The 21,439-nt window shown below is 39.5% G+C and overlaps 3 protein-coding genes across 4 annotated transcripts; 1 reads left to right on the forward strand and 2 right to left on the reverse strand.

Annotated features, from left to right (window-relative positions):
- Window positions 1-644: 644 nt before the first annotated feature.
- On the reverse strand, window positions 645-6,579 carry LOC105916996 (zinc finger protein 287). 2 transcript variants are annotated; one of them, XM_012851663.3, is made up of 4 exons: window positions 6,314-6,579; window positions 5,455-5,670; window positions 2,131-3,349; window positions 645-763 (listed from the first exon to the last, which is right to left on the reverse strand). In XM_012851663.3, exons 1-3 carry the CDS (start codon window positions 6,471-6,473, stop codon window positions 2,163-2,165), a joined length of 1,563 nt encoding a protein of 520 aa, XP_012707117.2. In that variant the 5' UTR covers window positions 6,474-6,579; the 3' UTR covers window positions 645-763; window positions 2,131-2,162. The 2 variants fall into 2 exon arrangements, with proteins under 2 accessions (XP_012707117.2, XP_036005944.1); XM_036150051.1 differs by having other exon boundaries at window positions 725-771; window positions 2,139-3,349.
- Window positions 6,580-8,443: 1,864 nt separating this feature from the next.
- LOC105916997 (dehydrogenase/reductase SDR family member 11) lies at window positions 8,444-12,672 on the reverse strand. Its single transcript, XM_012851664.3, has 7 exons — window positions 12,418-12,672; window positions 10,402-10,611; window positions 10,209-10,303; window positions 9,218-9,347; window positions 8,855-8,947; window positions 8,695-8,760; window positions 8,444-8,591 (listed from the first exon to the last, which is right to left on the reverse strand). The coding sequence occupies exons 1-7, from the start codon at window positions 12,547-12,549 to the stop codon at window positions 8,550-8,552; spliced, it is 768 nt and encodes a 255-aa protein (XP_012707118.2). The 5' UTR covers window positions 12,550-12,672; the 3' UTR covers window positions 8,444-8,549.
- A 2,932-nt stretch (window positions 12,673-15,604) lies between these two features.
- Window positions 15,605-21,267, forward strand: LOC105916998 (dehydrogenase/reductase SDR family member 11). Its single transcript, XM_012851665.3, has 7 exons — window positions 15,605-15,866; window positions 18,284-18,493; window positions 18,942-19,036; window positions 20,117-20,246; window positions 20,726-20,818; window positions 20,925-20,990; window positions 21,102-21,267. Exons 1-7 carry the CDS (start codon window positions 15,735-15,737, stop codon window positions 21,141-21,143), a joined length of 768 nt encoding a protein of 255 aa, XP_012707119.2. The 5' UTR covers window positions 15,605-15,734; the 3' UTR covers window positions 21,144-21,267.
- The last annotated feature ends 172 nt before the right edge of the window (window positions 21,268-21,439 follow it).

Consider the following 21,439-nt stretch of genomic DNA (forward strand, 5'->3'; position numbering starts at 1 on the left):
AATAAATTCTGCCTGAATTCAATTGCAGTGATTATTTTTGCACAGATTTAAACAAGCTAAATCACATTATTCACTATACATCTTAAAACAGTTGGCAATAAATAAAATACATTGCATTTTTTTTTTGTTCTACCTGAAAAGTAAAAAAAAACAAAAACATGTAAAGTAAAATGCAGTAACTGTTGGCAAGAAATTTCTTAAAGGAAAACTTCTTCCTGTAAACTGGAAAAATTAATAAAATAACACGTTTCAATATTTTGCTGCAACATCCCCTGAGTTTAGGAGCCTCTTCGTGCCTGAGTGATGCACGGCTTAGTATTAAGATGCTTAACAGCTAAAAGGAGAAACAAAAAAAAATTCCCCTGAAAATGGTCAGCCAGTGGATGGAGAGAAATGAAAAAGGGGCCAAAGTTCAAATATAAAACTCTAAGAGCTTCTGATCCTGTCTAAATAACTACTGATCAGAACCCCTAGAAAAAAAATAGCTGGGGCTGCCTGGATCTAAATATAAAGAAACTAGCTGAGTTAAGAGTTTTAAAAACTCTTCTATAACTGACTTCCTATTCTCAGCTAATACCTAGCTATCATTTCTTCCTCGTACCTGGATTATAAAAGCATAAACTATCGGTCGGTACCAGGATCGCTTGTCCTCGTCTAAATCTCTTAGTAAGAAGCATCCCACCTAAGAGGATTCTAATATGGAGGTCTTTACGCTAAATGTTTGTTTACACACTCTTCAGAAATCAGACCCGCGTCGTTCACTGTATGCACCAGTGTTGTAGTCAAGTCACTATGCCTCGAGTCCGAGTCCAGGTTCGAGTCACCAGTGTTCAAGTCCGAGTCAAGTCCAAGTCATTAAAAAAAAAATCCGAGTCGAGTCCGAGTCGAGTCACTTATTGATCCAAGTTCGTTGTAGGAACATGCCGTGACGTGTGATGTATGACATGAAGCAGTAACATTCCATTGCACTAATAACTCTTTCGCTGTAGTTACCCTGGTTTTACTCGGTAAAACTACCGCTTTTTCCAAGTCTAAGACGTCTCCTAACCATGGTTTTTAAACATTGTTGTTATGGAACGTGCAACAGCGACTCGAGGTACGCTGATAGGCCGCATATGAAGGATGTTAAAGCCGCAAGCGGCGTCGATCGGCCCTCGCAGCCAAGCACACTCCGGCCTATTGGCCACCGCCGCGGTGCCGGCCGGCGGGCGGTGTTCGCGCACCGCCGCGGTGCCGGCCGGCGTTCGGGGTTAGCGCACCGCCGCGGCTCCGGCCGGCCGGCGGGGTTCGCGCACCGCCAGCCGCCCGCCACCGCAGATGCTGTCACGCATTTTCCCCGCCCGTCCACCGGGCGATTCACACAAACGCGTTCGGCAGCGTTCCCCCATTACTCACAACAAATCTGGAGCAGATCGGTCGATGCAGCGAGGAGATACAGCCGTTGGATAATGATAATGCATTTGGCCACCGGACCGGACTAAATTGTTCGGCGGGCCGGAAAATTTATACCGATTCCTGGACGGTGACTACAAACAGAAAAAAAAAACGGCCGATGACGCAATGAACGCCGAGCAGGAGAAAAACAACGACTTACCTTCCTATCAACTCGGCCCGTTTCCCAGTCTTTCTAAGACCTCGACACTCAATCCATCGTTTGAGCTGAACGTTGGTATGTTGTTCCACAGTTCTACCAGTAAAATGGGCGCCTGGACATCCTCTTGTGAAAGTTTAACAGCTGTAAAGTCGGTCATATAGTTTTATCTGTTGCATGTGTAACGGCTGGTTGCTACGAGCGCTCTCACACTGTTTGCCCAACCTTAGCGGCAAGGGGCGTTGCTCATGAGATGGTGACGTCACGTGCGCGGTACGACATTTAGATATTAAAATCATACATCAAATAATATTCTAATGACATATTAAAATTATAGCCTAATGATATTAAAAAAAGTCGAGTCTTTTTCTCAATCTCCGAGTCAGAATGATCTGAATGTAGGAGTCCGAGTCCAAGTTCGAGTCATCAGTGCGCAAGTCCAAGTCAAGTCACGAGTCTCTAAATTTAGCTAATGACTCGGACTCGAGTTCGAGTCTCGGACTCGAGTTCGAGTCTCGGACTCGAGTACTACAACACTGGTATGCACTTCGAACGATTTCCAGGGCTGGCGTTAAACGTGGGGGTTCCCGCCAGCGTGGAGTCTCATGTGCCGCAGCAAGTGGTCCCTTCTGCTTAGCGATTTCCCGCACGTGCCGCAGGAGAAAGGCTTCGCGCCCGTGTGCACCGTCTCGTGTCTTTTCAGCTTCGAGGCCTGGTTGAAGTTTTTCCCGCAGGTCTTGCAGTCGAACGAACCCACGCCGCCGTGACTCTTCATGTGAAACGAAAAGCTGCGGTGTCGCCTGAAGCCTTTCCCGCATACCTCGCAAGAATAGGGCTTCTTGACGGAGTGGACCACCACCTGTTTGCTCGCGGGCGCCGACGGGACGGGCGGTCGCCCTAAGCCGCTGCGGACAGAAGCGCCGCCGCCCGAGTGGGTTTTCATGTGGCCCAGCATGTGGTCCCTCCGGCTGAAGGATTTGCCGCACATGCCGCAGGTGAAAGGCTTCTCGCCGGTGTGGAGCCGGGCGTGTCTTTTCAGGATGTAGGACTTGCTAAAATATTTTCCACACGTGTTACAAACGAACGGCTTCTCCTTCTTGGGCGCCAACAAGCCACTGTGCTGACCGAGCACTATGCCGCAGGGCCTCTCCCCTGTGTGGATCCTCATGTGGTGGATCAGTTGGCGGTTTTCACTAAACGATTTCTTACAAATGCCACATGACGACGTGTTTTTACCCATGTGGGTCGCCGCATGTCTGATCAGTCTGGATTTGAATTGAAAGATTTTGCCACAAAGGTCGCAGTGAAAGGGCTTTTTGAACGCATCGACCTGGGAGTCCGCCGCTGATAATGGAGGGAACTCCATATTGTTATTGAACTGTCTCCCTTCTGGCTTCGGCTCAGCGTTCTTACGCTCTTCTGGATCCCAGTCGTCACTTCCTTTATAAAACACCCCCGGGGTGAGAGAGAAGGCGTGAGGCTGGATCTGGTGGCGGTTTGGTTCCGGATGAAAACCCGGGTCTTGTTCTGATTCGGTGTCCTCTCCTTCCGCGGAGGAACTAGGAGTGGGCATAAAGCCGTTCGTTACCTCCTGTGGTACGCGCCGCTCTTCCTCCTGAGAGCTGCAGAGTTCCTCCTCTTCCTCCTTGATAAGTGGAGGTTCTGGCTCCATCTGGTCATGACTGGAGTTGCTCTCCTGGTCACAGAGCAGCTGGTCGGTAAGAGCTTCCCCCTCCGTGGGGACGCGTTGCTGTAGGTCTGTAGGGAAAGAGAGATGAAGCAAATGACTGAGGGAAGGAAAATAGTTTCCCTTTTAGAATCTCATCAGTATAAGGAGGAAAGAAGACAACATTTTAATCTCTCCAGGGCTTTGATTTTGAAATCTCCCGTTGCTTCAGAGTGAAACTTTTACATTAACATGTGAAGGAGCACCAGTTTCATCCTGAGCAGGACATGTGAATAACTAGTGTCACTTTCCTAGGAAATCTCCATGATTATTCAGGTCCACTGTCGAGTTGCCTGTGACAACTATAGTATGTATAAAAGTATGAATTACATGTACAGAGAGTGTGATGAAATTGTTTTTCATGCATTTGAAACTAAAACGTTCTGAATGTGAAACACGATGGGATGGAACTAGAATTAAACAAAAGTTGGCCTCAGCTCAGCAACAAAAACCTTTTGTTTTAGTTCAAACAACATTAAAGAATAACCTGAAAATGCTTTATTAACTGTATTATTTAATGTGTCAAAATTATATCAATTAAGTTAGATGTTCACTTTACCTTTGTCGGTAAATGTGTGTCCAACTATGGAGAGCATTCAAATAATTGGAAGAAGAAAAAAAACAAAACATTGGGAGTTCTTTTCTTTTAAGTCTTGCCCATCTTCAGCCCTAGATCAGCTTCGCATTAGTCACATTTCCATCTCCCTTTTTTTTAATGCGGATTTTGAAATATTACATTAGAAGGATGATTCAAATTAACTCACAAAATTTGGCAAAAAAGTTTTTATGCTCATATCAGGTGGTTTTTGCCTTTTTGGAAAAACAGCTGGTTAATAGGGCATGCATGGCGGCCATCTTGGACTCAGAGTGGTAACGCTTGAATAGTTGCCCTGTATAAGTCAAACAGTGAACAGATCTGTCCTGAATATCGCCTAAACAGACATATTATGGCAACAACAAAACACCGCTGCTGCATTGCTATCTGCTGGAGTCAGTCTGGATATGATGATAAATAGCAGCTAAATACGTCCTCTGTTCAGTGGGCTGGTTCGCTCGGTGCGCTTCAGCTCATCTTCATGTTTCTCTCACAGTGATCTTGTTTGTGTGTGTCTGCGAAGGAGTGTGTGTGTGAAGGTGAGCTGTGATCTGAGTGTCTGACTGCTGCAGGATGATTGACTTTGCAACTTTAAAAAAAAAAAAAAAAAGAAGCAGTTTTTAAGTCTATTTTTGCAATTAACCCTATAATAATTTAAAGGCCTGTAATAATACATGTATTTCTTCTTAGCATTAGCTGTAATTCTACGCGGATTCAGCGGGTTTCTTCCTCTCGTTTGATCCGTTGTGCGAGAGGAGAGGACAGCCTCTCCTGCCTTTCTACTAATACTGCTTTCTTTCAGCTCATTTTGAGTTTACATTTCAACCAACGTTTGAGCTGTTCGGTGCTGTGTCTCTTTATTAAAGCAGGTTGAATGAAGCTCCTGGGACGTTGTCATCTTCCAAAATGATTGGTATCGCAGTTGTTGCCGTTCTAGTTATCACTCTTCTTGTCCGATCGGTCCGAAAGCCGGGCTGTCGCCAGGCAAATGTGACGGTATTTGAAGAATGTCCTTTTCGCTACAAACCGGTAAATGGAAACACGTCTCATGCGCATTTTCTTTTTTTTGTGGAAATTTTAAAAGTTTCACTCAAAATACTCAAGAATTGGATGGAAACAAAGCTATGGACAGTGATGTGCTGCTGTGGTCCGAAACTTACCGAGCATCCAAACTTCTCTGCTCATCATTGTCTAACTTAAGGTACATCCATACTTTAGATGAATTAAAACTTTGAAAAACATTAATATTTGGGCTCATTATGGAGTAATCAGACCCTCTATCCTCCATGTTTGTTTTAACATAGTTGCACAGACAGAGTAAGTCATGACTGAAGCCAAACTCTACTGACTTAAAGGCACACATGCCGCTGACAGCAGGGACTCTCGGACAGACATTCCACTTTAAAGGGAAAACTTCTATCAAGAACTTCAGGAAACTAAAAAAAAAAGATGAAACAATGAAAACTATGGGTCTACTAAAACGTGGAAAGCTTTTTTTTTTATAGCCACAGAATCACGGCGGGTCCGGTCCAGCCTACTCACCTTCCTCATAACTAGGATTCAGCGTGTATATATTTGTCTCCTCCTTCAGCTCTGGCTCCTCTTCCTCCTGGGAGCTGCAGAATTCCTCCTCCTCCTCTTGTTTAATCCACAGAGGTCCTGGATCCTCCCGGTTCAGACTGCAGTTTGTCTCCTGGTTACAGATCCCCTGCTCGGCAGAAACGTCGTCCTCCATACAGACATGTTGCTGTGGGAGGTCTGTGGGGGGAAAAAAGAAATACAATCAAGGGTACAACTGTGAGGAGAATAACAGAAAAGAAAAGGAGACATGTTTTTTTTTTTGTTTGTTTTTAGGCTTTATCTATTTTTTTGGGCCTTTAAATCTCATTTACACGGGCCCAGAATAATTTACTCTCAACTTTTCACATCCACATTATCCTCCAGGACAATTATACTAGTTGATAACAAGATTAGCAGTTTAGGCATTATACAAGTTAAGAAATGCCTTATAAAGTATGAGAATGCATTTTTTTTTTTTTTTTTTGGAAAATAGACCCTCGGATTTAAGAGGTTAACATATATTCTCTGTCAATAAAGGACAGATTTAGGCTGGATAAAGCAACGGTAACCGGTTAAACATTGGGTCCCATATTTTTCACAAGTTTTAATGAAAATATAGTCATATATTACCCCATAATTTCACGTTTAAATGCTGCTCATTTAAAAAGGTTATTTGAAAGCTCTGCATCTGTGATTCCAGCTTGAATGGAACCGAGGTTGCTGCAGTAACGTGCGCGTGCACTACAGACGCTGGCCTGACGTGCTCGTGCTTTTCGCCAAGCTCTACTTACATTATAAGCGATTTTAAATTAAAAAAATGAGTAAGAGTTCACGTCCATACCGATTCTGTGCAGCTTTATATGGGGTCTCCAGCAGGTATCCAGCAGTCTGATCCTTTCCTCGTATCGGGTGATGTTTTTTTCAAACTCTGTGAAGATTTCCTCAGCCGCGGCGGTTAGTCTTTCTCTGATAAAGTCTCTGAGGTACAGAGACGAAGACATTGTTACTATAACAATTGAAAATTTTTAAGTAAACGAAGGAGAGGAACAAACAATGACAACTGATACTTCTGCGCAGCTGAACGCATGCGCAAATTCTTCGTCTGTTGTTTTTTAATCGCGGTTGCCAAGTAACGCAACGGCGCATTACTGCCTCCAACTGGTATGGAGTGCGAGAAGTAGAGTAAAAAAAATCCTGGAAATTATGAATACATGTAATATTTCAGCAAGAATCAGACGTAAATCTTATAATAAATTATTTTTTTTCTGGCAGGTTGGTAATAGGACATGCTAACAGTTTCCACAGTTGGTAGAGTAGCCAGAAGTTTTACACAAGTAAGAGTAGCACTATTTCAACTTATTTTTACTCAAGTCGAAGTAAAAAGTACCCAACCAAGAAATTACTCAAGGGTAAAAAAGTATTTGGTAAGAAGGCTACTCAAGTACTGAGTAAATATTTATAAAAACTGATTTAATATTTAATATTAATGTAGTCGGAATTTGTTATGTTTCAATTTTTTACGACTAACAAAACATTTACAAACAATAACAATTACAAAGTAATAAAGTCAGGCAGAAGAAACACTTTTCTAAACAATGTTTTTCAACATAAAACTTATGAAACCAAGCAGGTAATGTGCATGCAGTAAGTTAGGACACCGTTTACTTGTTAAATGGCTCAACAAGCTCAGATGATAGAAAATACCATGAAAACAACAAAGCATGTGTACAAACCTTAAAATACCTCAAGTCTCACTTTAACATAAACTGTAGATGTGTGTCTCTCTGGTGCATTTTTGATTGAAACAAGTTTGCTCTTTATTCAGCGAAGTTACTCACAGTGGCTAGAGTAGCTCTTTACTCAAGTAAGAGTAGCGATACTTCTTCATAATATTTATTCAAGTAAAAGTAAGAAGTACAGTGCAGCAAAAGTAGTCCTAGAAGTTAATTTTGTTCAAAAAGTTAAAGATGTGGTGTGTTTTGGATCATGGGCTGTTCCAAGTCTTCTCCAAACTTTCTTCTTCCCATCATTCTGGTACAGGTTGATCTTAGTCTTATCTATCCAAAGAATGATGTTGCAGAACTGGGCTGGCTTCTTCATGTTTGTTTTTTTGGCAAAGTCAATTCTGGCCTTTCTATTTTTGAGGCTGATTAATGTGGTGAATCCTTTGGCTTTACTCTCATGAAATCTTCTTTTTATGGTAGACTTAGATACTGATACACCTATTGTTCTTCACTGGATGTTGTGAAGGGTTTTTCTTCACCATGGAAAGGATTCTGCAATCATCCACCACTGTTGTCTTCTTTGGACGTCGTGGCCTCTTTGAGTTCCCAAGCTCACCAGTGCACTCCTTCTTTTCTCAGAAAGTACCAAACTGTTGATTTGGCCACTCCTAACATTTATGCTACCTCTCTGATGGATTTCTTCTTTTTCCAGCCTCAGGATGGTCTGTTTCACCTCCATTGAGAGCTCCTTTGACCGTATGTTGTGTGTTCACAGCAACAGGTTGCAAATGCAAACGCCACACCTGGAATCAACTCCAGACCTTTTAACTACTTAATTGATGATAAGTTAATGACAGAGAGCACATGCAGCCTTGCTACTTATTGTGTAGTCTTCTGAGTCAATTGTCCAATTACTTTTGGTCCCTTGAAAAAGAGTCAGCTATGTCTTAAAGAGCTGCATTTCCTAAACCTTTGCTCCAACCTGGATGTGAATACTCTCAAATTACAGCTGAGAGTCTGCACTTTAAGCTCATACTGATTATATAATTGTATCATGAATATGTTTTCATAAACAGCTAAAATAACAAAACTTGTGTCATTGTCCAAATATTTCTGGGCCTTACTGTAAAACATGCAGGCCATGGATCTTGAGGACTGGAGTTGGTCACCCCTGCATCATTTATTTCATATTTCAATATGTTACATATACAAAAAAATCTTTAAAAAAAACATTAAAAAGTAACACATTTTACCTTTACGCCAGACTTTTATTAGCTGTTTTAATGATTTCACAGATATGGTGAACAGATCATGGGAAACAGTGTGTAAGCTCAGCTGTCTTGTTGTGCAAATCTATGCTATCTGCTCAACAGATCGCATCTGAATGTCTCCAATCTGAAAACAGAAAAGTACATATAAACAGTTATTTATTAAACTGTAAAACAGGACAAATTGACAGAAAACAATATAAAGTCTTGCAATAAAAAAAATAAATAACCTGCACATGAGGAGGGGCACTTAGGACGTATACGATAGCATTAGCAACATCTATTGCTTCCAGAGCCTGGAAAAAAAAAATGAGGAGACAGTCTTTGAGATAATATCCTAAAAAAAAGTGAAGTTTAAAATACCATCGTACATGAGTAATTTTTTTTTACCTTATAGTGGGTGTAAACTGATGCAGCTTTCTCTGCGTTCTGGCTGTAGAGCCGTGGCGCAAACTCTGTCTCCACTAAGCCTGGAGAAATACACTGTGGAAAGAGAAAAGATAGGAGGATACAGTCCATGGCTGTTTTCTATATCATTTTTGGTTTTCAGAGCTCAGGACACTTTATTCAATTCAATTCAATTCAAAAATACTTTATTAATCCCAAAGGGAAATTAAATCAATCCTGCAGGGAAATTAAATTAAAATTATGGAAAACGTATCAGTCTGCTTCTGTTCTAATGATGCCCAGAGGGTTTGATGAGCATAAAGTACTTTTTTTTGTATGTCGTCACTGGCAGCGATGACGCCTTACTGTGGCTTTGATGTGTGTCTTGGCCTCTCGGAGCTCCTGTCTTAGGCCCTCAGTCAGGGCGGTCACGGCATACTTGGTTGCAGTGTAGAAATGGATATCAGCGTTGGGAAGAATACGGTGTCCGCACATGCTGCAAGATAAGGTAGAGGCTTATGGGCCAGGGCATTTCCAAATAGACAGTATTCAGTATTGGGGGTTCAGTTATTGATTAGTTAAGTCTCTGCACATTTTTGTTTCTAAAAGCGACAAATTCAGGGTTTTATTTTTGAAAAAAAAAAAAAAAAAAAAAAAAAAACACTAAAATACCCCCCCTCCCCCAAGTTGGAAAAGTTCTGTGGGGGACACAGCAAACTTGCGGAAGTACAGGCTCTTGGCGAGTGATACAACAATTGCCCTTTTGGGCTTTGTGAAAATATCCATGTATGACGCATCACCCTAAACAAGGCATCCCCATCTTGATGCATAGTGGTGGCAGCATAATGCTTCAAAGATGCTGAACTAAGAATGGGGTAGGTCTTTACCTTCCAACAGGATGACAACTTAAACATACGGTCCGAGCTGGGTAAAATAGTTTAGATCAAAGTGCATTCATGTGTTGGATTGGCCTGATCAAAATCCTGAACAAAATCCAAATCAGAATCTCTGGCAAGACATTATAATTTATGTTCTAAATATATTTTCCTCCAGTCCAATTGAGCTTTAGCTACTTTGCAGAGAACAAAGAGAATTTCAGTGTCTATATTTTAAAGGCTTTGGGCTGCATTTGCAGTGAGAGGAGGTTTGACTCATGGGGGACTGACTATAAATCATGCTAGACTTTTCAGATTTCTATCTCAAATTGTTTTTAAAGACATGGATGATTTTCCTTCCAACTCATAATCATCCACTACTTTCTGTTGGCGCATTATATAAAATTCCAGTAAAATACATATGTTGATGTATGTCCAGAGTACGGAAGACTGTTATCGCCAGCATTTCACCCTGAACTCACCTGTTTAAGTTGATGATGTGTCCATCATCAATACTCCTTTCCTTCATCGACTGGTACGCTTCGCGTGTGCAGATGCTCAGAGCCAGAACGTTGACCTGTAAAATCCCCAAAACAACTTTAAGCACTCGAACGTGAGATCAGCAGGCGACAGCAGCCAAAATTCACTCTAGAACCGGGTCAGAATCAGCTTTACATCCAGCATGTTCTTCCAGCCGCTGGTTTTGCCGCTCAGCAGAGGCTCGGCGTGAGCCAGGCCGGCGTTGTTGATGCAAACGTCCACGCCTTTGTGCTCCTCCTTGATGGCTGCAAACATGGACTGGATCTCCTCCAAGTTGGTCAGGTCACACTTGAAAGGAATCAACATGCCACTGTAGCCCGCGCTCTTACACTCTGCAGCCAGGTCCTGGAAGCAAATCACGTAAAATGTTTTGTGTTTTAGTGAAATAAAACAGCCCTTTATGTCAGTAATGCATTGGAAGGAATTTAGAAGATGTGCCATCATTACTTACTGAGAGCAAGTCTCAAAATCAGTAAAACTCAGTCAAGTATAGGCACGTTTCTCTGGCAGGCTGAACCGCACTTGTGCTTGTCATATAACATATGTGTATTATTTTTTTCACCCATGCCCTTCTTTGACCGAACCTGTCATACCCAGAGAGTTTCAGAAACAATGTCTGCCTGAGAAAACACAACTGTATTAAATCAAGAATAGCTCCACAATTACCAGGTCTAAAGGCAACTTTCTGGTACCAGTGTAAAGGTGAGTTATAAAGTAATATTTTTCAAGGGAAACCACTTTCACTACTGTCTGATTTATTTGTGACCAAAAGAAAAAAAAATCTAAATGAGCCTCCTGAAGTTTTTTTCTCTCTCTAGATAACCAGTGATAAACTAGGAAGGTCCTTCTGAAAACCTCAGATTGTATTTATCAACATCTTTACTTTGACTGCAGCAAATTTGGACTAAACCAGTTGAAGCATATTTAATCTACAATTGTTTTGAGGGCCACCGTGTCAAGCGGAGCCATCATTTTGGCACAATTTAGCCAAATGTGCCAAAACTGTGCCAAATGCGTTTTCTCACCTCATAAAAGGAAATCTGGTCAAATACAAGTGCTGATTTCAATTGTAGGACTCCTTCTGCATATTACAGGCAATTTAGTCACAACATTTAGGCTGTATATCATCAACTGTGTCCAGAGCAGTTTGTAAAGCGAACTGTGCATAAAGTATGGAGGATATAAAGTGACTCCCACTTTTATAACCTCCGTTACAAAATTGTAACACCTGACAACTTGGGGGGGAAAAAAAAGATGTGCGATAAGTCGTTGGAAAGGTAGGACTCTCTTGTTTTCAAGGATAACAGCCATGAGGGGTACAGTAAGAACACATCAGTGTCCTGAAGCGTTTTTTCCAGAAGAGTCCGCCATGTTTGATAGACCTTTAAATGGCATCTTCTGTGTTTACACTTCTGTAAAACCGATAGTATTTGTGAGAAAACTATTTTAGCAACTTGTTTTAGAAACGTTAAAACCCCCTCCTTTGAGAGATTTAGATTTTTTTTTAAATATGACCATGTCTGAACTACTATAGAGAAAAGCACCTCTCAACCCGGCTTAACCATCAGGTGGAATCTCTTGCATGAATCCTGCCCTAGGAGAGACCCTCCCACTCCTCAGAGTGTACACCCACCCTTCTTTCACTCTAAAAGGTGCTCTTTAATTCAGAATAAAACATTGAAAATACTCTTCTTTGTGTTTAAAAAAAAACTCAAACTGGTTTCATAAGTCTCAAATTGTCTTTGAACAAATAAAACACCTACGAAGTTGTTTGGGGAGAAACAGATAACCTTAGTTAACAGACTGACTCAGAATCTAAGGGAACAGAGTCCACATTGAGTACTGGCAGATTTGAGAAGAGCAGAAAATAAATACGGTCACATAAAAGTCACGTGGTGCAGCTCATGCCGAATTTAGATGTTTCTTTGATCCCAGATTTAAAAAAAGGTTTCCATGCAAACTGATCTCAGCTGAGTTTAGGGCAAATCAAATGCTTGATAGCAACAGACCCGTTGATATTTTTGGACTACAGGGAGAAGTTGGGCCTTTCTGCTTTATGATCCAGTTGGTGCCGCTTTTATAAGCCTCACTTTCCACTTAGGACACGACAATGAAAACAGTGTTGAGGTGACGTTTCACTTGAAAACAAACCTGGATCTTGTCCACGTTTCTTGCGCAGCCCACCACCTTCATGCCGAAGCGGACCAATTCTTTAGCTGTAACCGCTCCGATCCCGACCGAAGCTCCGGTCACCAGAGCCACTCTGCCCTTCCAGCGCTCCATCACGGGTTCGCACCGAAACTTTGCTTCTGCTAAAAAAGCGAACAGAATGCGTGGTGTCACAAGTGCAAGCCGGGAGGCCCCAAGTTTCTACAGTTACGGAGCCGTGAACGCAGCACGCTGGTGATGACGCAATACGTCACTTGAGACGAGAAACCGTTGCAGCCAATTTCCGCCGCTGTAAAAATAAAATAGAATAAAAGAAAAGAAAAGAAAAGAAAAGAAAAGAAAAGAAAAGAAAAGAAAAGAAAAGAAAAGAAAAGAAAAGAAAAGAAAAGAAAAGAAAAGAAAAGAAATAAATAAATAAAAGAAAATAAATAAATAAATAAGTCTGGCACGTATGCCGAATCTTATAATTATTGTTTCATTGTTCATAGTTATTTCTATAAATTATAATTATTTCCTATATTAAATAATGGCTAATTTTAAAATCGTATCTAATAATAATGCTGGCCGATAAATTATATGCTACCTATATCCATCTGCCCATCTTCAGAACCCTCAAGCGGGGGTACTTCCTGGGACAGGTCTCCAGGGCAACACAGAGCAACACAGAGACACAAGGAACAAACCATGCACACACACACACACCTGTGGGTAGAGTAAGTAACCAATGAACCCACAATAATGTTAATCAATAAATCAAGCAGTAGGAATGGAAAAGTTACCAGTTGATCACAGGGCAACAAAGACACACACGAACAATAATGATGCACACAGGAAAATTGAAAGAGATTAACCTAACAGTCGTGTTTTTGGAGTATGGAGGGAAGCCAGAGAATCCCGGCATGCACAGGGAGAACGTACAAACTCCATGCAGAAAGTAAGCAGTTTCTTATTATTAGGATAAAGTATTTTCTTTGCGCAGTGGTGAAAATGGGTTTCCACAGTATTGATGCTTTTCTGTTTTTATTTTTTGCAGTAAATATCCAAAGCAGTGTTTTGCAGACTTTTAATTTAAACTCAATAGATTGGGAAAAAAACTAAGATGATAACATTTTGTTTTCAAACCGTGTAGCCTACAGTCATTTTGTGCTTATTTAAAGCAGCTTTCTATTTTTATGACAGTTTTTACCTAAATAAATTTTTAAGATGCTTTAAAATCCTCTTTTCATTAATTCTTCCTGGACTGATTATTTACAGGGATTTAGTTTTGCTTTCAAACTACTTACTCCTATTTAAAACATTTTTGTTTACATTTGCTTCAAATGGAAGCTTTGTCTTAACCACAACTATTGAGACACAAATTTAAGGCAGTATCTCACAATCAATATTCCATAATTATTTGATCGTGCAACATAATTGCTACTGTTGTCTGATAATGATGAGATCCTAGCTCACCATTATCAGATCAAATGACATAATTGTGACAAAGCAATCTGATAATGACTAATACTATTTTATCATTACTATATCCAGAGTACTTTCATTAGACCTGTTAATAGAGTTCATACTATAATCACAATAAATCATTTATTGTGATTATAGTTGTTTTAGTACAGTATACAGTCATTTAAGACATTTTCGTTTGGATTTACTTTAAATCTAAGCCTAAATCTAAGACTAAAACTATTGAAGACAAAATAATTTTGAAATAGATTTCTCACTCCTTTTCCATTATCAGAGCCAGATTTGTGGCTTAAAATTCACGGTTTTTATATTTTGTCCTTGTAAACATAAAAGTTTTCCAAAACAAACAATTATATTGACATAAAATGTATTTTTCACCCTGCACATCTATTAAGACATTTATTTTACATTAAATCTAACCTCACTCAACAGATCCAAAATAAGTCTGAGATTGTCTCTCTTAGTTGGTTTGTTGTTTTATAAGATATTATGACATAACTATTAGGACTACTACAGGTTTTCTTTCAATATACCTTCCAATTGAGCAATAATTATGACTGAGTAATGCGATTAAATAATTTTCTGCTAAAACAGTCTTCCATTGCATACAATATCTCTGGTAGTCTACTGGTTTATTTATTTTTTATTCAATCTTAAAAAAAGGAGGAAAAAACACAACTTCATTGTCATTCCATCAAACCCTGTTGACTGAGCCCATGCTATGATCACTATACTTTGCTGTTTCCATATGAGCAAATAAAGCTTTACACACACCAAAGAAAAACAAAAAAAACAACTAAGGTCTGTGTCCCATAACAAATTTTTGTTGTATTTGGAATTATGTCAGTCGTATCAACCGTGAGTTAGTGCATGGATGAGAAGGGTACAGTGACTCCCAAAACTCACCCCGATTTAAAATAATAAAAAATTGAGATTATGGTAAATCATTTCTGGATCATCTAGAAATTATCTCGTATACTGTCCAATTAAACTGAATTAATATAGAGGGGGAAATAGAAAAAGTGCAACTAAATGTTTGCATAATTTTGCACACCTTTTGTTGTAACCGCTTTAGATTCAATGTCAGGGTTCTGTTTTGTTTTTGTTTTTTTTGTTTTTTTTTTTTAATTAGCCTATACGCAACCATCATAGGCTAATACTGTTGTTGTTTTTCCCCCAGAAATTATTTACTTTTTATTTTCCAGACATAATGGGATGCAACATTTCCAAAAAGTTACACTTTTGTGACAAGATGAAAGCTATTGTTGAAAGAGAGATGTAAACGGTTCTGTTAAGTCATGAAGGACCAAATTATCTCAGTCTGTCCTCCATCCTCCATAATGCAGAGGACGCAGCAGGCATGTCATAAAAGGCGCTCCTGTCAAAAAGAGACCAAATCCGAACTCTGCAAACAAATCACAAACCCACTTTTAGCCTATTTAATTTAGCATTTTCAAATCATGATCTATGGAGAGGAGTGGCGCCATGTTTAAGTTTGATTGAACTTTGTACTTGTTCAGGAAAACATCGGAACTTGCGCAATCCTGCTTCTGGATCTGAGCATATGATCCAGTCTGTAAATAGCAGAAAGTGCCGAGTCTACAGTGACTATATGCCGTCCTTCCCTTTCAACTCTCACACACTTTATCAAAAGGCTCTCCATTCATCCATGCATCGTTACAGCGAGGAGTGGCCCGGAGCGCACCACGGAGGAGGAGGCGTCTCCATGGCGCAGCTGTATAAAAACACCCCCGGCGGTAATCTCCCTGCTCCGTCCGTCTCCCTTCGCCTCCTCCTCGCCTGTAGTAGCTTAGCTATCGCCCTGCCGTGAAGCCGCGATGGACCGCTGGAAGGGCAGAGTGGCTCTGGTGACCGGAGCTTCGGTCGGGATCGGAGCGACTATCGCCAAAGAGCTGGTTCGGTCCGGCATGAAGGTGGTGGGCTGCGCAAGAAACGTGGACAAAATAAAGGTCTGCTCCACTTTTACAACTTTTTTTTTTTTAAAGACTTTTGAGATAAGGTCCAGATTTGATGCAACTTCATCAAAGTAGCTGAGCTGAGAAAGTTTTTAGATCATAAAGAAAACAAAATCAGAGAGCTTTAGCTATTTATGCAATTAGAGATTTTAGTTAACAAATTGGTATATTAAGAAACTGCTTTATTCAGTAATGTCACGATTATATAACCAGAACAAATGGGCGTTTGAAATCTAATACAAAAAAGAAAAAAAAAAACCTGTCTATACAAAAAGTGCTGTTATGCAATAGAATAAGCAGATCTGTTTCCGATTAAAATCCCCTGGGATTGGGTTGCAGAAAACTCCTATCCTTGCTGAGAGTTCTGCAGAGCTTTATGAGTTCCACAATACAACAATATGTGCATCAGGCTTCCTTTTGGGTCTTAATTAGTAAGATGTTGTTATAAATAGTTAAACAGGGAAAAACACCAAAGCAATATCCATTTTGGAATTATATCTAAAATATGTTCAATATCTAAAGAGTGTAGATAAAAGCTTGTTAGTTTGCTGCTAGTTTAAGACAAATGGTCCTCACAATACGAGCAAATTTCCTGCCATAGGTCAAAGTCCTCACAAGATTAGACTCTCTATGTGTAGTAAATAATTTATTATTCAGCCATAGTTGTCCATTCTGATTTTGTAGTTAAAAGTTCTGACAGGACTTTTTTAATCTCCAAAACAAAAGAGCATGTTAGGTTATTAAAATAAGAAATACAGTTTTCATTATTAGTTAAATTAGTATTTTCCACTTTTTAGTCCGAATTCTTTAGGTTTAAACTGGGGTGATTTTTCCTCTAAAAAGAAAATCTGTTTGCAACAAAAAAACTGCAAAACTGCACCAAAACTAGTTTCAAACTATCTACTCTTTTGTTAATATTTTACAATATACACATTAGTTATGTAACATTGCAAGGTTTAAAATTACACAAAAACCTGCCCGTTTGAGGCTAAAATTGGCAACAGAAACACTACAAGGATGCTGTGAGGGTGTCATTATAGCTGAAGTCTAACCTGTCAGTATAATCAGATCTTGTTTTACATCCATCCATCCATCCATTTTCCAAACCGCTTTATCCCTCATGGGGTAGCGGGGGTGCTGGTGCCTATCTCCAGCGTTCATCTTGTTTTACAAACAAGCCTAATTTAAATATTAGCTTGAACTATAAATCAGCTTCAACCATTAACATAAAAAAATAAGGAAGCAGTTGGAAGATAACACATCAGGATGATCATTCATTTGTCAAGAAACAAACTGTATTGAGATTTATGTTGCTTTTCACTTCGAAAGTATGAATGAATGAGTTAGACGGATTTAAACATAAATACTGAAATAATTAAAGGTTAAAAAATAAGTAAGCTTATAAGAAAATCAGCAAAAAATGCAATTAATTAATAAATGTTGGAATAAATGAAATTCTACAATAAGACACATGCATTTACCTCTTTTAACTAGCTTCCTTATTTAATCACCGTTGTAATGGCTGTACTACAGACAGTGAACCATTCGCGTACTGTACATACATACCCTTTATCTCTCTCTTGCTGAGAGGCAGAGAGAGGGGCGAACAAACTGGCCATTTCTGCTGGGAGGACAGAGTAACTGCTGGACCACACTGCCCTGTTTCTAACATAATGGCAAAAATAAGCTTTACTGTTATATCAAATAACTTACCTGTCCAGCAGAAAGCCTGTAACCTCCATATCAGTTCTGAGTCTGCACTCCCTCAGAATCTTTCCACTCCACCTGGTAATAATAGCTAAGCCAATATAGACTCATTTTTTTCCCCGGTTATTACTTTTTCTTTTCTCGGTTACTTTTTGTAGCCTCTCGCTGGGCAAAGAGTATGGATGGTTCTCCATTTCAACAGAAAACGGTAAATAGAATGAGCTACGGCCGTCTTTTGCTTGTTTTATATTCCTCCATCACCAACAGCAAGTATTTATGTAGAAGACAGATAGGGAAATCGCATAAGGCTGACAAGTTTCCCCTTTCAGCTACAGCAATCAGAAATAGCGACGTAACATGGCGTCTCCCAGTCGGTGCACCGACACCTATGCATTTATAAATTACCAATTCTAAGTTATGAGAATGCTTTCATTTTTGACGTGAGGTTATTAGATTTAGTCAGAATATGTATTTATTAAAGCAATACTTGATTTTTTTGCTAATTAAAAGCCAAATTAGTTAAACACGGTCCCTTTAAACATTTATTTATTTCAGTTTTTTTTAAACTGTCAGAGTTGGTCCACCATACTACTGAGGAACAGTATTGAATTTAAATTTTTACCCAATAATTTTTTTTTTTTTAAATAGCTTGCTTAACCAAATGTTTTCACAAGGTAAAACCACAAACTTCTTCTCCTTTTCAGGCGTTGGCTGCAGAGTGTAAGAGCGCGGGCTTCAGTGGCGTCTTGATCCCATTCAAGTGCGACCTGACCAATGTGGAGGAAATCCAGTCCATGTTTGCAGCCATCAAAGCGGAGCACAAAGGCGTGGACGTGTGCATCAACAACGCTGGGCTGGCTAATCCCGAGCCTCTGCTGAGCGGCAAAACCAGCGGCTGGAAAACCATGCTTGACGTGAGAACTCGCTGTTGAAATTTCTGATGTAACATTATTTTAAGGCTCCTTCTTTTTTATGAGTAGTCAGAATAAAACTTTTTTATGCCTGGGAATAAGAAGGAGATGGCATACATTGTGAAACTACAAGAGGTAGAGGTGCTACTCAGTTACCTGAAGTCAAACGTCTAGAATAATGGACAGTGCATAGGAAAGATAGGTAAGAGTGTAGGAAGGGTAGTTAGACCACATATGGGTGGTTTCTGACAATAACAGAAACATGGAGGCAGAGATGGAGAGGTTCAGGTTTTTACTGTGAGAGACCAAAATAAAAAGGATTAGATGTATTAAATATACACGACAACAAGATCTCGCTGAAAATCTGATCCTAAAACATAAGTGACTTGAGCAACAACACCCAACTTCTACATACATTTACACTTTCTATATTCACTGTGTCCTTTTGCAGGTGAACGTAATGGCTCTGAGCATCTGCACTCGTGAAGCGTACCAGTCGATGAAGGAAAGAAACATTGATGATGGACACATCATCAATTTAAACAGGTACACTTTTATTTTACTTGCTTTGTTTCACCTTACAGACAGTAATAACTGACCTGTTTTGCTGTTTATGCAATCTACTGGGTTTCCTTAGATAGGAATTTTTTTTGACCAATCTATATAATCTGACCCATTCTGCATAATCTGATTGAATTTGACTATGGAAAGTGCCTTGAGATTACATGTTTCATGAATTGGCGCTATATAAATAAAATTGAATTGAACTGAATTGAAGTTTACTTTGATTTAGACTCAGTTTCTGTAAGCATTAAAGAGATTATTTCCAACTGAAACCTATTTCTTTGCTTTATCAGAATAATGACCCTATAGAAAGTGTATAAAAATCCAGATTTTATGTTCAAATTTACAAATATTTGAAAGCAAATGGGTTACTAGTACTACTATATTTTACAACCGTAATTCATCTAGAGTTTAAAGACCAAGCTCTCAGTTTAATTTTTGACTGTCAAAACTGTCAATCAATCAAAATGTCTAACAAGTTCATGGGGCATATTAATTTAAATTTACATTTTTTATATATATAGGACAAATTCACAACAAATGTCATCTCAAGGCAGTTATCATTACATATCCATTTATACTGAGTTGTAATCCATAACACAACACAATCAAACTCACTTTAAACATATAATGCAATACACTAAAATGATGATATACACCAGGCATAACTAATTGTATAGAGCAATTCATTTTACAGCCATCTGTCCCCCTGAGTGAGCATTGGGCGAAAGTGGAAAGGAACCACCACCGGCACTTTCTATGGGAAATTAAAACAGCAAACACAAGGTTAATGGCAGCAATAGCTCTGGCAAGGATTTTTTGTCCACGAAGTAGACATATTATCTTACTGAAGAAGCACAGCAAGAAAATGTAATTGTTTAGAAAAACATAACATCAAATGTATGGTCTTCTGGCACAAAAAGTTTAACATTATTCTGTGGTTTACTTTAAATCTACAGCCATAAGTCTGTCAGATGGGTTGTTTTTATGCTTTCATGGGGAAATATCAATACTTCTATTTAAATGTTGACCTGGTTACCTGTCAAATATCTTCTGTTCCAGCATCTGTGGGCACATTGTAATTAACATGGCCGATGCTCATTTCTACACGGCCACCAAATATGCCGTATCGGCCCTGACTGAAGGCCTGAGGCAGGAGCTCAGGGAGGCCAAGACTCACATCAGAGCTACAGTAAGGCTTCAGTGCTGTCTCCCTTCATTAAAAAAAAACATGTTTTTTTTTAATGAAGGGAGACAGTTTTTGTATTTGTAAAGTTTTTGTATTTACTTAGCCTGCAGTGAGTGAGAATAAAATCAAACCATGTTAAGATTCATCACACTCCACAATGAACTCTTTGAACGTTATTGAATTGACAAGGTTTAAAACTCAAGCAATCATCTTAACATTCCTATTCATCTAAGAGATCCCTGTGAGGAGTTTTTGTTGGCTTAAAGGCTCATGACACAAGCTGCGGTGTTTCGTAAAATGAAAGATTTGTCAGTTTTTGTGGTGCATGACTGCTGCTGAATACGACTTATTATTCATTCAGCTTTTATGATTTTTACATTTGACCCTCAAAGCTTCAGGCCCAACCGGTTCTGCAGGCTATGGTAGAATAGATGTTTTTTTTTAATGTCCTGATATAAACTCACTGTCCTCTATCTCTGCAGTGCATTTCTCCTGGTATAGTTGAGACTGAATTTGCTTATCGGTTCTACAGCGATAGCCCTGACAAAGCTAAGGAAACATACTCTCACATCAAGGTAAACACATTAAACATTTACATATTGAACATTGTATGCTGCATTAATATAATCTAGACTTTTACAGAGATGAAGAAAGTAGTTAAGACTTTGTCTTGTTTTGCAGGCCTTGGAAGCAATAGATGTTGCTAATGCTGTTGTATATGTCCTAAGTGCCCCTCCTCATGTTCAGGTAGCTGCCGTTTCTCTCTTCACACGTTTCAGTTCTAAAGCTTTTTGCTATACTTTTGTCCTGCCTGCAGTTCATCCAGAATAATCTGACCATTGCCACCTTATTTTCCAGGTTGGAGATATTGTGTTGCGACCTGTGGAGCAACAGGCATGATGTGACAACATGTGATGGCTACATTTATATTCAGACTCATTTTTCTTATGATTTCTTCACTGCATCTATGAACTTAATGACTGCAATCTCTAATCAAAAGAATAAAAGTCTGATTTTAAGGTGACCTGTGTTTTTGCTGAGATTTCGTATAGTGCTTTGTGAGAGCATTCATACCCCTGGAACCTTTCCACCATTTTTATGTTAAAAACACAAACTTAAATGTATTTTAATTGTTTTTAGGAACTAATGGCTGCATTAATGAATGGAAGACTGTGATTAAGCAACAAGTGTGTATG

The sequence above is a fragment of the Fundulus heteroclitus genome, chromosome 18 (assembly GCF_011125445.2).
Source record: "Fundulus heteroclitus isolate FHET01 chromosome 18, MU-UCD_Fhet_4.1, whole genome shotgun sequence".
In the NCBI taxonomy this organism is placed as follows: domain Eukaryota; kingdom Metazoa; phylum Chordata; class Actinopteri; order Cyprinodontiformes; family Fundulidae; genus Fundulus; species Fundulus heteroclitus.

What these genes read in the sequence shown, in the direction of transcription:
- LOC105916998 (XM_012851665.3), top strand. Translation starts at nt 15,735, where the DNA reads ATGGACCGCTGGAAGGGCAGAGTGGCTCTGGTGACCGGAGCTTCGGTC. An exon ending in AGACTCACATCAGAGCTACA is followed by an intron (nt 20,247 to 20,725) that starts GTAAGGCTTCAG and finishes CTATCTCTGCAG; the next exon opens with TGCATTTCTCCTGGTATAGT. An exon ending in GTGCCCCTCCTCATGTTCAG is followed by an intron (nt 20,991 to 21,101) that starts GTAGCTGCCGTT and finishes CTTATTTTCCAG; the next exon opens with GTTGGAGATATTGTGTTGCG.
- LOC105916997 (XM_012851664.3), bottom strand. Translation starts at nt 12,549, where the DNA reads ATGGAGCGCTGGAAGGGCAGAGTGGCTCTGGTGACCGGAGCTTCGGTC. An exon ending in GAAACGTGGACAAGATCCAG is followed by an intron (nt 10,612 to 12,417) that starts GTTTGTTTTCAA and finishes ATTTGCTTCCAG; the next exon opens with GACCTGGCTGCAGAGTGTAA. An exon ending in GCTGGAAGAACATGCTGGAT is followed by an intron (nt 10,304 to 10,401) that starts GTAAAGCTGATT and finishes GGGATTTTACAG; the next exon opens with GTCAACGTTCTGGCTCTGAG.
- LOC105916996 (XM_012851663.3), bottom strand. Translation starts at nt 6,473, where the DNA reads ATGTCTTCGTCTCTGTACCTCAGAGACTTTATCAGAGAAAGACTAACC. An exon ending in TATAAAGCTGCACAGAATCG is followed by an intron (nt 5,671 to 6,313) that starts GTATGGACGTGA and finishes TTCCCCCCACAG; the next exon opens with ACCTCCCACAGCAACATGTC. An exon ending in GAATCCTAGTTATGAGGAAG is followed by an intron (nt 3,350 to 5,454) that starts GTGAGTAGGCTG and finishes CTTTCCCTACAG; the next exon opens with ACCTACAGCAACGCGTCCCC.